We start from the raw sequence: 12,809 nt of genomic DNA, 5'->3' as shown, positions 1-12,809 counted from the left end.
TGCATAGAGCATGCGGCACCTCGCATACGGCACATCGCACCGTGCGTTTAGCCCATAGCATGTAGCAGCGTGCATTTAGCATGCAGCATGTAGCACCTCGCATTTAGCACGTAGCGTATAGCGCGTAGCACCTCGCATTTAGCACGTAGCGTATAGCGCGTAGCACCTTGCCTTTCGCCCGTAGCATATAGCATGGTTGATGGTCGGACTCGATGATCTTAACGGTCCCTTCCAACCTAGACGATTCTACGATTCGATGGAGCACCTTGCGTTTAGCACGCAGCGCGCTGCATTCAGCGCGTCACATATAGCGTTTGGCATATAGCACATAGCGTGTCACATATAGCGTTTAGCATATAGCACATCGCATATAGAATTTGACATATAGCACGTAGTGCATCGCATATAGCATTTAGCATATAACACGTAGCCCATTGCATATAGCCTTTAGCATATAGCACATAGCACGTCGCATATAGCGTTTAGCATATAGCACATCACATATAGCGTTTGGCATATAGCACGTAGCACGTTGCATATAGCGTTTAGCATATAGCACATCACATATAGCGTTTGGCATATAGCACATAGCATGTCGCATATAGCGTTTAGCATATAGCACATCACATATAGCGTTTGGCATATAGCACGTAGCACATCACATATAGTGCTTAGCATATAGCACATAGCGTGTTGCATATAGCCTTTAGCATATAGCACGTAGCACGTCGCATATAGCCTTTAGCATATAGCACATAGCATGTCATATATAGTATTTAGCATATAGCACGTAGCACATCGCATATAGCATTTAGCATATAGCACGTAGTGCGTCGCATATAGCACTTAGCATATAGCACGTAGTGTGTCGCATATAGTGTTTAGCACATAGCATGTAGCAGATCTCATATAGTGTTTAGTATATAGCATGTAGTGCGTCACATATAGCGTTTAGCATATAGCATGTAGCAGATCTCATATAGCATTTAGCACATAGCAGATCTCATATAGCATTTGGCATATAGCACATAGCACGTCCCATATAGCGTCTAGCATATAGCACATCGCATATAGCACATAGCGGATCGCATATAGCGTTTAGCATATAGCACATAGCGGATCTCATACAGCATTTAGCATATAGCACGTAGCGCATCACATATAGCATTTGGCATACAGCACGTAGCGCGCTGCATATAGTGTTTGGCATATAGCACACAACGCACTGCATATAGCGTTTAGTACACAGCACGTGGCGCATCACATATAGCATTTAGCATATAGCACGTCACGCACCACATATAGCACATAACACATTGCATATAGCGTTTGGCATACAGCATCCCTCGGCTTTTTTTGGGGGGGGGGGCGCGTGCTAATAATACCGAGGGATTGCTTGTTGCAGCAGAGGGAATTTGGGAGGTAAATCCCCCAAAACTGAGCTCAGACGCCCGGCGGGGAGCTCAGGAAACGCTCAGGGACGGTCGGGGACCAGTCAGGATTGAATGCATGGGGGCTTCCGCGGAGTAAACGAAACCCGGAGCATTTCGGCACCCCGAAGGGGCTTATTAGCTGGGAGGGGTACAAGGCGAGGGGAAGGTCCTCGCCTGCCTTAAAGCTTCTTTAAAGAGCTTTGGGTTCAAACCGGCAGCTCTAAACCGCTACGAAACGCAGCTGGTGGGAAAGAGAAAAATTGGGCTAATTGGGGAAGGGCAATTAGCAAGGGTTAGGAGGATTTTCGGAAGGGGTTTCGGCTGCCTGCGCGGCCCGGATTTACCCGGCGTGCAAAGCCCGGGCTTGACGGAACAGCGGAATTCATGGGAATAGTAGGAAAGGGCTTAAAAAAAAAAAAAAGAAGGGAGCCTGAGCCCAACGCAAAATTTGCCGGGGAAAAGCACGAGTAGTAAAGGATGGAGGGAGCGCGGGACGGCTTTCCAGGTCAGTGCCGCGCGTTTGCAGGTGGATTCGAGCGGGTTTTGTCTCCCGCGGGGCGGCGGAGGATGCTTCTCCTTTCCCTCTCCCCCCCCCTTTCAGCACACAAACTCCCGTAAAAACCCCTCTTTTTCTTTAAATGAGCGCAGCAGAGAGGGGAGCAGGTGGTTCCCATCACCCCGGGAAAAGCCACACACCCTTATTTTCCTCCCCAAAAGAGGGAAAAAAAATAAAAAATAAAAAAAAAATAATAAAAAAAGAGCTTTTCCAGGCTCGCAAGGAGGAGCCGCCCCCCAGGGGGGGTCGTACGCAAGCTGGGAAAAATCCCTGCGGGGAAAAGCCTCGGGGGGAAGGGGAGGGGGGGGGGGGGGGAGCGGTCCCCGAGGAGGGAAAAATTCAACCGGCTGATAAAAACGATAACTGTAAAGGTGTTTTTCTAAGCTGGAGGAGCGGCAAGGGGATAGCCCAGCCCCAGCCAAGCTGCCCTGGTGGGGCAAAGCCCAAAAACCCCAGAAGAAGCTTCAAATAAAGAGCTACGCTTCAATTTTCCCCCCTTTTTCCCACCCCCCACCCCCGTTGCAGGAGGCGCCGGGGGTGGCAATAGAGAAGCCGAAGCCAATCGCCCCGATAAGGGCTATATAAATATCTCGCCGAGATCGAAACTTGACATATTTGGCCCTCCCTTTCCTCTTGGCAAAACGCAGCTCTGATTTTACACGGCTGTAAACCAAATCCCGACCAGCGGTTTACGGGGCGCCCGTTTCGGGCGACAAAGCCGAGCGCCGGCTCATCAACCGGCCCCGATTTGGGCCGCGTCAAAAAACCCCGTCGCCCCGGTTCGCAGATGGGGCTTTCCAAAATCCAGGGAGGATTTGGGTTGGGATGATGAGCCCCTGGGGCTCCATCGTTATCCGTGGTCCAGCCGCTCGCCTCCTCCGCGTGCCCTCGTTTTTTCCATCTTGACGGCTCCTTAACCCACTTAGCCCTGCCCCGAGAGGCTTTTTTTTTTTATTTTATTTTATTTTTTTTCTGGCCAAGAGGAGAAATGGAGCTCGTTACGCGGACAAAAAGCTGTATTACAAGGGGTGATGCTTCCCAGAGGGATGTAAAACACATCGGGAAGGATCCGGCTGCCCTACGAGGAAGCAAGCAGCTTCGTTCGGGGAAAGAAAAGGGCTTTTCATTACGAGGCGACGGGTGGAAACCCCCAAAACGCTCCCAATGAAGGCTTTGCAGGATGGGATGCGCTTCCGATGGATCTCCGGTGCCCTCCTCCGTACTGGGAGTGGGACTTTGTTGCTCCTGGATGCGGCAGCGATGGGGGCAGCTGCCCGCCGTGCCGGCACCACGCAATATATAAAGTGCCGAGAAAAATAGGCGAGATTCCCCCCAAAAATAGCTTCGGAGGCGTACGGAAGACGCCGAGAGCGAACGCACTTGTAGGGAAGAGCAGTGGGAGTTTGCGTGTTGGGCACGTGCTCCCCCCCTCCCCCCCCCCGGGCATCTTCCCAGGCGATGCGGCCGGATCCTGCTCCATCCCGTGCGAACGAAGCGTCGGGATTGAGGAGGGGACGGACCTCGGCGGGCACGTCCTCTCCCTCCCCGCCACAACGCCGGCGGCTCCAGCCAAGGATGCTCTCAGCCACGGAAAAGCCATCTGCCCATCGAATTTCGGGAACAGCGCTCGGCCTTCCGCAGCCTCCCGCTGCCCGGAGCGAAGGGAGGCACCAGGATGGGTGCACCCACCCCAAAACCAGGTTTTTATCAGGATTTTTTAGCTCTTTGCTGATAAAACAGAGAGCAAACTGGCTTTTTTTTTTGGGGGGGGGGGGGGGAGAGCATTTTTCCACCGAGGGCTTGGAGATCCTTAAAGCAGCAGATCCTTAGGATATGGGAAAGCAGCGAAGTCCCAGTGTGGTTTTAAGAGCCAAAACGCGGCTCGCGGATGTCCCAAGCGCTGCTCATCGAACTTACACCCCCCCCCCCAGCCCCCCCCCCTCCCCCCGAGACCCTGCTGATGGCCGGGATCCTCCTCCCACATGGCTTTATAACCCAAAACCTCCTCCCCCCCCCATCACCGGGGGTCCCGCTTCCTCCAGACCCACCACAACCCAACTTTTACCTCTTTTTCTCCCCTCCAAACGCGGATTTATCCCATACCCGCCCCACCCGCTCTCGCGAATCAGCAGCGGAAGAGCAACTGCCCGGTTTGCAGCGATAAAAAAAAAAAAAAATAAAAAAAAATAAAGAGAAAGGAAGGAAAAATGATCCGCGCGCTGGTGATGGACAGCTCGCCGCTGAGGAAAAGGCGGGAGAACGATTTGTTCCTTGAAAATTATTTACCCGTGACCTTAAAACTGGGGTGGAGGGGAGCTCCAGGTGGGAGGTAGGACTGGATTTGGTACAAGTTTCCCCCCTCTCCCCAACTGCCCTGAGCCGTGCGGGTTTTATTATGGACCGTGTGTTCGGCAGCACGGTGCCGGCGGGATGCTCGGGATGCACGGAGCGAAGCGGGGAAGGTGGGAGGAGGAGGGGGGGAAAGCAGCAGCCGCAGCCCGGCGGTGTATAAAACCCATCAGGGGGATGGCAAAGAGGGATGCGGGAGATGCACGATGCCATCCCACCCCCCCACCCCCCTCCGGTGCAGCCGAATCCAAGCTGGGCCCCGGCTAATCCCAACGCTCCGTGGTCCCGCAGGGATGATTTTGGAGCCGGTCGCGACACCGGGGCGGAAAGGGGGGAAGAATCGGCTCCTTTGTGTCAATCTTTCCCCGTTCAACCCCGCAGAGCGCGGCCACCGCTCCCCCCCCCTCCCAGCGCCCTGCAGCAGCTGACGGTGGCTTTCCGGAGAGGAAAAAGTACATTATAAATAAAATAAATAAATAAAATAAAATAAAATAAAATAAAAGAGATATCAAGCAAGCTCCGCTCATCCCTCCATCACTCAAGCGCTCGGTAAAGCCTCCGGAGAGAGCAGCGGGGTCTCGCTGTGCTCATTAAAGAGCGGCCACCTGAGACCCCACAGCGGGTTATTTTGGGGGGCGGTGGGGGGGCGGACGGACGACACAGAGCATGGGGAGGAGGACGTGAGGAAAAGGGGGGAAAAAAAAGAAGACGACTGCATTCAAAGGTAGAAGAGATTAAATTGCACGGGTACCCCTCGGTCGCCGGGATGCGGGAAGGGGAAAGTTTCCTGCCCCGCTAATTTTCCCCTCCTGGGAGCCCCACTTTTGGGGACGGCGCAGGGGGGGCGGGGGGGGGGGCTCTTATTAAAGCCTCTGCGGAGCCAAGCGGGGAGTCACGGTGTTCGTTTAGGAGCTGAACGAGCTGCGAACCCCCAGGCTGGTGGGGATTTGGGGGGCTGCTTCTCCCTCCTGGGTACCCCCTCCCTCCCATCTGTAGGGACTGCCCCCCCCATCCCCCCATGCCCAAGGGCTGGGGTGCCCCTGGGTGCTGCGACCCTCCCCCAAAAAGCCATAGTTCATGGGGGTCCCCAAGGCACAGACCCCCCCTCCCAGTACAGAGCGAGCGGAGCCGGCGCTGGGACTCGCAGCTGGAGCCCCAGTACAGAGCGGTGGGGAAGGAGGGGGACACTGGTGTGTGTGTCCCCCGCAGCGATGCTGGCTCGGGGGCGAGGGATGAGCATCTCCCCCCACCCCATCTTCTCCCCCTGTCTACCAGTGCCCGATGACCGCGTCCAAAACAGGTGCCCTATTAATTGCTGCCCTATTAACAGCTGCCCCATTTAACGGGTCCAACACCAGCACCCTGTTAATGGGTTCCAAACCAGTTCCCTCTTAGGGGGTGCCCCTTTAGCGGCTCCAAACCGGGTGCAAGCGCCCTATTACCCCCTCCAAAACCAGTGTCCTATTAACGGGTCCAAACTGGGTGCCTGACCCCCCCCCCCCGCCCCATCACCCCCCAAGTCCCGGGGGGTGCGGAGCCCGGAGCCGCCGCACACTTATGGGGGTGCGGGTGGGCACCCCATTATTTCTGCGGCTATGGGGTGGGGGGGGTTGGGGGGTGGTTTTGGGGTGGGGGATGACACTCACCCAGCACCAGATCGAGGAGGTCCCAGAGCAGCAGGCAGAGGGGTAGGGGGCTCATCGTCCGCATGATGCCCGCGGGGGGGGCAGCCCCATGGGGCTCACCGCTGCCCCAGCCCCCTATCCGGGGGGCAGGCGGGTATCGCCATGGGGGGGGGGGAGGGGGGGCTCAGCCCGGTTCCCGTGTCCCCCCCCCGCTGCTGCCGCTGCTGCTCCCGCCGCGCTGCCGCCCTAAGCCGATTTATTGCAGCGGGAGCGGAGCGAACTGGCGGCCGCCCGCCCCCGGCCCCCCCCCCCCCCCCCCCCCCCCCGCCGCTGAGACCGCCCCGGCCCGGCCCCCAGTCCGGCCCCCGGGAGGTGCTGGAGCGGGGGAAGGGGGGGGGGGGGGGAAGAGCTGTACCGCGGGTCGGGAGGGAGCGGTATATGGGGGGCTGGGGGGGATGCAGAGAGGGATGCAGGAGGGGATGCCTGGTTCGGGAAAGGGGGGGGGGAGGAGGAGGGAGCGGTATACGGGGGGAAGGGATGTAGGAGAGGATGCAGGAGGGGATGCCTGGTCCAGGAAAGGGGCGGGGGGGGGGAGGAAGAGGGAGCGGTGTATGGGGGGAGGGATGCAGGAGGGGATGTTTGGTCCGGGAAGGAGGAGGGGGGAGCGGTATATGGGGGGCAGGGGGGATGCAGAGAGGGATGCAGGAGGGGATGCCTGGTCCGGGAAAGGGGGGGGGGGAGGGAGGAGGAGGGAGCGGTGTATGGAGGCGGGATGCAGGAGGGGATGCAGGAGGGGATGCCTGGTCCGGGAAGGGGCGGGGGGGGGGAGCGGTATACGGGGGGGGGGGGGGGAGTGTGCAGAAAGGGATGAGGGATGCAGGCGGGGATGCAGGATGGAGGAGAAGCTCGGTCCGGGAAGGGGAAGAGGAGGGGAGGAGGGAGCGGTATATGGGGGAGGGGGGCGGATGTAGAGAGGGATGCAGGAGGGGATACAGGATGAAGAAGGGGATGCCGAGTCCGGGGGGGGGAGGATTGAGGCGGTATATAGAGGGGATGTGAGGTGTATTGGGGGGGCTCAGGAAGGGGGGAGCAGTGTATGGAGATAGAAAAGTGGATGCGCAGTCCAGGACGGGGGGTTATAGGAGGGGTTGCGCAGTGTATGGGGGGTAAAGAGGTATATGGGGGGGGAACGCGGTGTATTGGGGGAGGTGAGGGGACGCGGGAGGAGGGGGGCACTGTGTGGCGGGTGCAGGAGGAGGGAGGGGGTGCAGGAAGGGGTGTGAGGCGTTTTGGAGGGTGCAGGAGGAGAAGGGTGGTTTAGGGATGAGGTGCACGGAAGGGGAGGGTGCAGAAGGGGATGTGTGATCCAGGCAGGGGAGCACGATCCAGGCAGGGGGGCGGGGGAGGGCATTGAAAGAATACTAGATGCAGGCAGGGATGCAGGGTGCAGGCAGGGATGCGGGATGCAGGCAGGGATGCGGGATGCAGGCAGGGATGCAGGGTGCAGGCAGGGATGGGGGATGCAGGCAGGGATGGGGGATGCAGGCAGGGATGGGGGATGCAGGCAGGGATGCAGGGTGTAGGCAGGGATGCGGGATGCAGGCAGGGATGCGGGATGCAGGTAGAGATGCAGGGAGCAGGCAGGGATGCGGGGTGCAGGCAGGGATGCGGGGTGCAGGCAGGGATGCAGGGTGCAGGCAGGGATGGGGGATGCAGGCAGGGATGCTGGATGCAGGCAGGGATGCGGGATGCAGGCAGGGATGGGGGAGCAGGCAGGGATGGGGGATGCAGGCAGGGATGGTGGGTGCAGGCAGGGATGGGGGATGCAGGCAGGGATGGGGGATGCAGGCAGGGATGGGGGATGCAGGCAGGGATGGGAGAGCAGGCAGGGATGGGGGATGCAGGCAGGGATGCTGGATGCAGGCAGGGATGCGGGATGCAGGCAGGGATGCGGGATGCAGGCAGGGATGGGGGCTGCAGGCAGGGATGGGGGATGCAGGCAGGGATGGGGGATGCAGGCAGGGATGGTGGGTGCAGGCAGGGATGGGGGCTGCAGGCAGGGATGGGGGATGCAGGCAGGGATGGGGGATGCAGGCAGGGATGGGGGATGCAGGCAGGGATGGGGGATGCAGGCAGGGATGGGAGAGCAGGCAGGGATGGGAGAGCAGGCAGGGATGGGAGAGCAGGCAGGGATGCGGGATGCAGGCAGGGATGCGGGATGCAGGCAGGGATGCTGGATGCAGGCAGGGATGGGGGATGCAGGCAGGGATGGGAGAGCAGGCAGGGATGCGGGGAGCAGGCGCAGGTAGGCAGAGGGAGCCCCGGGGCAGCAGTTTCCATTGGACCCCCTCTTCCTTCAGCAATTCTCTCCCTGCACCCCCCAGCAGCAGGATCCTGCCCTGGAGCCTGTCATTCCCCCCCTCCCCCCCCAAAATCCCACTCCGGCAGGGGATGCGCACCCCTCCGTGGCCCTGCTTCGCAGATGACCTTATTTTCCTCCAACTCCCCCGATTTAATTAGTTTCTGGACACCGGGGAAGGGGCAAGCATTATTTATGAGGAGCCAGGTAGGGAGCGGGATGGCCCGGGGCTTGCAGGCAGCCACGGCAGAAGAAGGGATTAGGGAGCAGGAGGAAGCTTTTCCTCGAGGTTGGAGGCCTCTTTCTGTTGCTATTCCACACGAGAAGAAACATTTCCTCAGCACACGCTTCTTTTCTTCGCAAAATCCGCTTTTTTTTTTTTTTTTTTTGGCTTTTGATTTTTTCCCGTCCCGTGCGGTCACGCGAGCACGGATTAACTCTACCCCTCGTTTCCAGCAGCACAAAGCCAGACCTACGCGAAAAATAAACCAAGGACCAACCCCAGCATCCTCTTTGGGGGCTTATTCTTGCAGAAAAAAAACGTCAGGGTGAAAGGTTCCGCTGGGATGGGGATGAGGGAACAACCCCTGTGCTGAGACTCGGCCCAACCAGTGCCACCAGTCTGATGAAAACCGGCGGGTTATGGTTTGTTTCTTAAATAGCCACCCTGAAAGAAATCAGGCTCTGCGTAGATCGGTCAAAAAATACGAATAAATAGTCCTTCCCATCCTCCTGAGGGATGGATCCAACCTGGAAAACGAGGTCCGAAGCCTCATCCCCGACATCCTTCGGGAGCGGTTTAAATCCAGGACGGAGTATTGCGGGCGAGTCTCCTCCGTCTGTCCTCGGTGACCCCGATTCGGCTCCAAAAAGGCAAAATTTCTCAACTCCTCTCTCCTGACCTTTCCAGAAGAAGCCCGTGTACTAATTAGCCGAGTAATAACGTGGCGAGGATGCGATTCCTCATTAGCTTTTGAGAGATTCCCAGCTACATGACTGATATGCATCTACAAGAAAATTAACTCGGGCGCGAGGGCTCCGTAATCAAGATTAATGAGGAAAGAGGCAAAGAGCAGCACGCGGCTCCCCCTGCCCTACAGGGAGACCTGAGCTCCTCCCAAAACAGGGCGAATCCCAAACTGGGGGGATACTGGTGGAGAAAGTCTCCACTGAGCCTGGAACAAGCCAAATTTTCCCTGTAGGTGGGAAATCTCTATGTAACTCATGGAGGGTCTCAGCCGGTCCCTAACGCTCCGCTCCTGCCCCGTCCCCAGCGCTGGGAAACGCTTGTTTGGGGCTAAAATAAGAAGTTAATTTATGCGGTAAAAGGTGAGATGGAGAACGCTCATCTCTGGTCCTCCATCCGCAAAGCTCCGTCGCTTATGAGCTAAAGCGACATCAATTCACCCCAAGAGCGTGGGCATCCTTTGGCATCCCAGCGCCCGGCCTCGGCCGCATCCCGCCATCCCCATCGCAAAGCCATGGGGAGGGAGAGGAGATATTTCCCACGTCGTCTGGAGAGCAAAACTTCTCCCGTCTGTTTTCCCGTTATAAGCCGTGAGACGCGAAGGGGTAATTAACAGCAGATCATTCCCATTAGCAGTTACCCTTGGCTAAATTACTCCATGGAAAAACACACGCCCCTCCCCCAGCATTCCCAAATCCCAGTTCATCCCTTTCTGCATCCCTCGACGGCTTAAAACCCGGGGTAAAAAATTAAATCAAGTCGCAGGTGCCCGACTTCAAATAATCCATTTTTTTCTCCTCGCAAGCGTGGAGAAAATAGAAACGCCGGCAGTCAAAAAGGGAAAAAAAAACCCAAAACATCGTTGTGGGATGACCCAAACACGCTGCATTTAACCCAAAACATTTTCCTTCGCCGCAGTAGCCCGAGGTCCGGCTTTTCCTACCCGGAACATCCGTTTTTTTTTTAATTTCCTTTTTTTTTTTTTTCTTTCCTTTTTTTTTTCTTTCCTTTTTTTTTCCTTTTTTTTTCTTTCCTTTTTTTTTATTCCTTTTTTTTTTTCTTTTTTTTTTTTTTTTACTTTTTTTCCACAATAAAAAGCCATTGTAAAAAGGAAACAACCACGTTTCCAAAACGCGGCTTTGCCGGCGTCCCCTGCCAGAAGTTTTTTCTTAGCAAAGCAGCTGGAGCCAAAGCGCCCGTTCCCTGGTTAAAAAAAAAAATAAAATAAAATAATCTCATGGCATTTATTTTTAGCGTATCATTAAGTACTGAACGCCCTCGACCGAGCCCACTCCGGCCAGGTAATGGGAAGCATCCGAGTCCTGCGAGGAGGGAGGGGAATTAAAGTGATTTTTTTTTTTTTTTTTCCCAATGCTTTTCTCCTCCCTTGACAAAGCCGAGCGGTGGAAAACCGCGAGGAGCAAAAGAGCATCAGCGCGTTGGCAAGGGGCTTTTCATAGCAGGCGCGCCGTAATTAATAAACTATAATTAATACCCTCCGGCATGGACGCGGAAGGGCAGGAGCAAACCCCAAAGCCCCCGAACCCGCAGCCTAAATGCGCCTAAACGCGCTTTTTAGCCCCAAATCTCTCTCAAAAAAGAAGCTATTATTCAACCCAACCTCTTGCTTCAGCTCCGTCGCGCGTTGAGTAAATCCCAGGACTGGTGTTTGGGGCCGTAATTATTCCGTTACTATTTCTCATAATAATTATAAATCCATGCCAGTGGCTAATACATTTTACAAATCCTTATTTCGTTCATCTACGCACCAAAATGGGATCCGATAACTAAATATACCATCGCACAAGGGGGAAAAACAGCCCTTCTATATGGGCAAAATTCCGAATAGAAGTCCTTCCTCCGAGGCCGTGAGTCAATATTAAGGTTGGATTTGCCGTTTTCCACCAAACCGAAGATCTGGGGGAGTGAAGAAAACCTCATTTATTTTTTTTTTTTTTTAAAAACACTGCAGTATTTCATGCCTGTAAGTCACTCAGGGAGGGGGTTTGGGCTTGAATGTCATGTTTCTAGAAAAATGGGGAGTATTTTGAAAGGATTAGCGTGGCCTTTCTCTCCCTCCCCGCAAATGGATGGTTTCAGTTTTTCAGCTGGAAAGAACATTTTGTTACAGAAATCCCTTCACTTCTGCCTTAAAAAACCCCCACCAAATTGAACCATTTCGGCTGCCTTTGAGACCAAACTTCTCAGCTGCTCCCATTTTTCCCCCCAAACCCACCATTTCCCAGAAACTTTCGTATTTTCTTTCCATCCTAGAATAACCCTTCTCCCCCAAATATTCCCCCCAAATTATTTGCGGTATTTGGGGGCTGTGCTTTGCCCAGTGTACCCGATGCTCCTGCAGCACCTCCAAGTTGGAAGGGGGGGAAAAAAAAAATAAATATCGCTTTAACATCAACCGCTACGGGAAATATTTTGCTTTTTTAATACGATACTCATCCCCAAACCACCTCGATCAGCCCACGATCCTAAATTCCCTCCAAGAAACATCTCCCATCGCTAAATGAGTCCTCCTAGGAGCTACATAAATATAAAAGTGCACATGCTTCGAGATATATATATATATAAGACGTTGGAGAAGACGTCTTCGCAGCCGTATAAATAGGCTGATGACAGCCAAGGGGTGGATATAAATAAGATTAAAAGTTGCAGGCACCCTTTCCACGGCGTTTTCCTCCCCCCACATCTTGCAGAGAGGATGGAAAATACCATCCTCCAGCCTCTCCAAACCTCATTTTTGCACTGAGGTTTGCACATAGGTGGGTTAAATGGCCTCAAAACCTTCTCAGGACCAGCCTGTTGTCACCAATCAATGTTAGACGCAGACAAAAATGCTCCTTTTTTCCCCGTTTTCCTCCAGTAATCCCAGTTCCAAAAAAACACAACCCACCAACGCCCAACTGAGGGGCCCTCAGCCTTGAAAATGGGTTTCAAAAATATTACGCAACAATTTTAGGATCTGTTTCTGGTGCTGCCAACCACGCCGGACGCTCGCTTTGGCTTTTCCCTCCATGGGATGGGTAGAAAAAAAGAAAATCGCCATAAAAATGAGCAAGCGGAGAAAATAAGAGCAGAGAGAGGCCATCACCTGCTTCCCCCATCACCCCTCCATGTTTGGGAGAAGGGGACAGGGGACCACGCCATGGGGTGATGCCCAAAACCCTGCTGATTTTTGGGGCATCTCAATGCCACGGTGGCCAACGGATGGGGCACAGCACAGATGTCACTGAGCGATAGGACGAGGGGGGACGGTTTGACACTGAAAGAGGGGAGATTGAGATGAGATATCAGGAAGAAATTCTTGGCTGTGGGGGTGGTGAGTCCCTGGAGCAGGTTGCCCAGAGGGGGTGGGTGATGCCCCATCCCTGGAGGTGTTCAAGGCCAGGTTGGACGGGGCTTGGAGCAACCTGGGCTGGTGGGAGGTGTCCCTGCCCAGGGCAGGGGGATGGAACAAGATGGTCTTTAAGGTCCCTTCCAACCCAAACCATTTTATGATTCGATG

General features: G+C 55.2%; 1 protein-coding gene across 2 annotated transcripts in view; it reads right to left on the bottom strand.

The window, feature by feature from the left end:
* The window catches only part of IGSF21 (immunoglobin superfamily member 21), a gene marked incomplete at both ends in the record, with an annotated part of 44,253 nt that extends 38,175 nt beyond the window's left edge, over positions 1 to 6,078 (bottom strand). The window contains one exon of one of the 2 annotated variants that reach the window (XM_082493613.1): positions 5,985 to 6,078. In XM_082493613.1, the coding sequence (XP_082349739.1) occupies positions 5,985 to 6,048 (64 nt within the window). The remainder of the gene's footprint in view (positions 1 to 5,984) is intronic. The other variant, XM_082493614.1, reaches the window with a different exon arrangement.
* Between the last annotated feature and the right edge of the window lie 6,731 nt (positions 6,079 to 12,809).

Source organism: Vanellus vanellus, assembly GCF_965231255.1.
Source record: "Vanellus vanellus genome assembly, chromosome: 20".
Taxonomy (NCBI): Eukaryota; Metazoa; Chordata; class Aves; order Charadriiformes; family Charadriidae; genus Vanellus; species Vanellus vanellus.
Note: the sequence above shows the minus strand (reverse complement) of the source record. Positions and strands in the feature narration are given on the sequence as shown.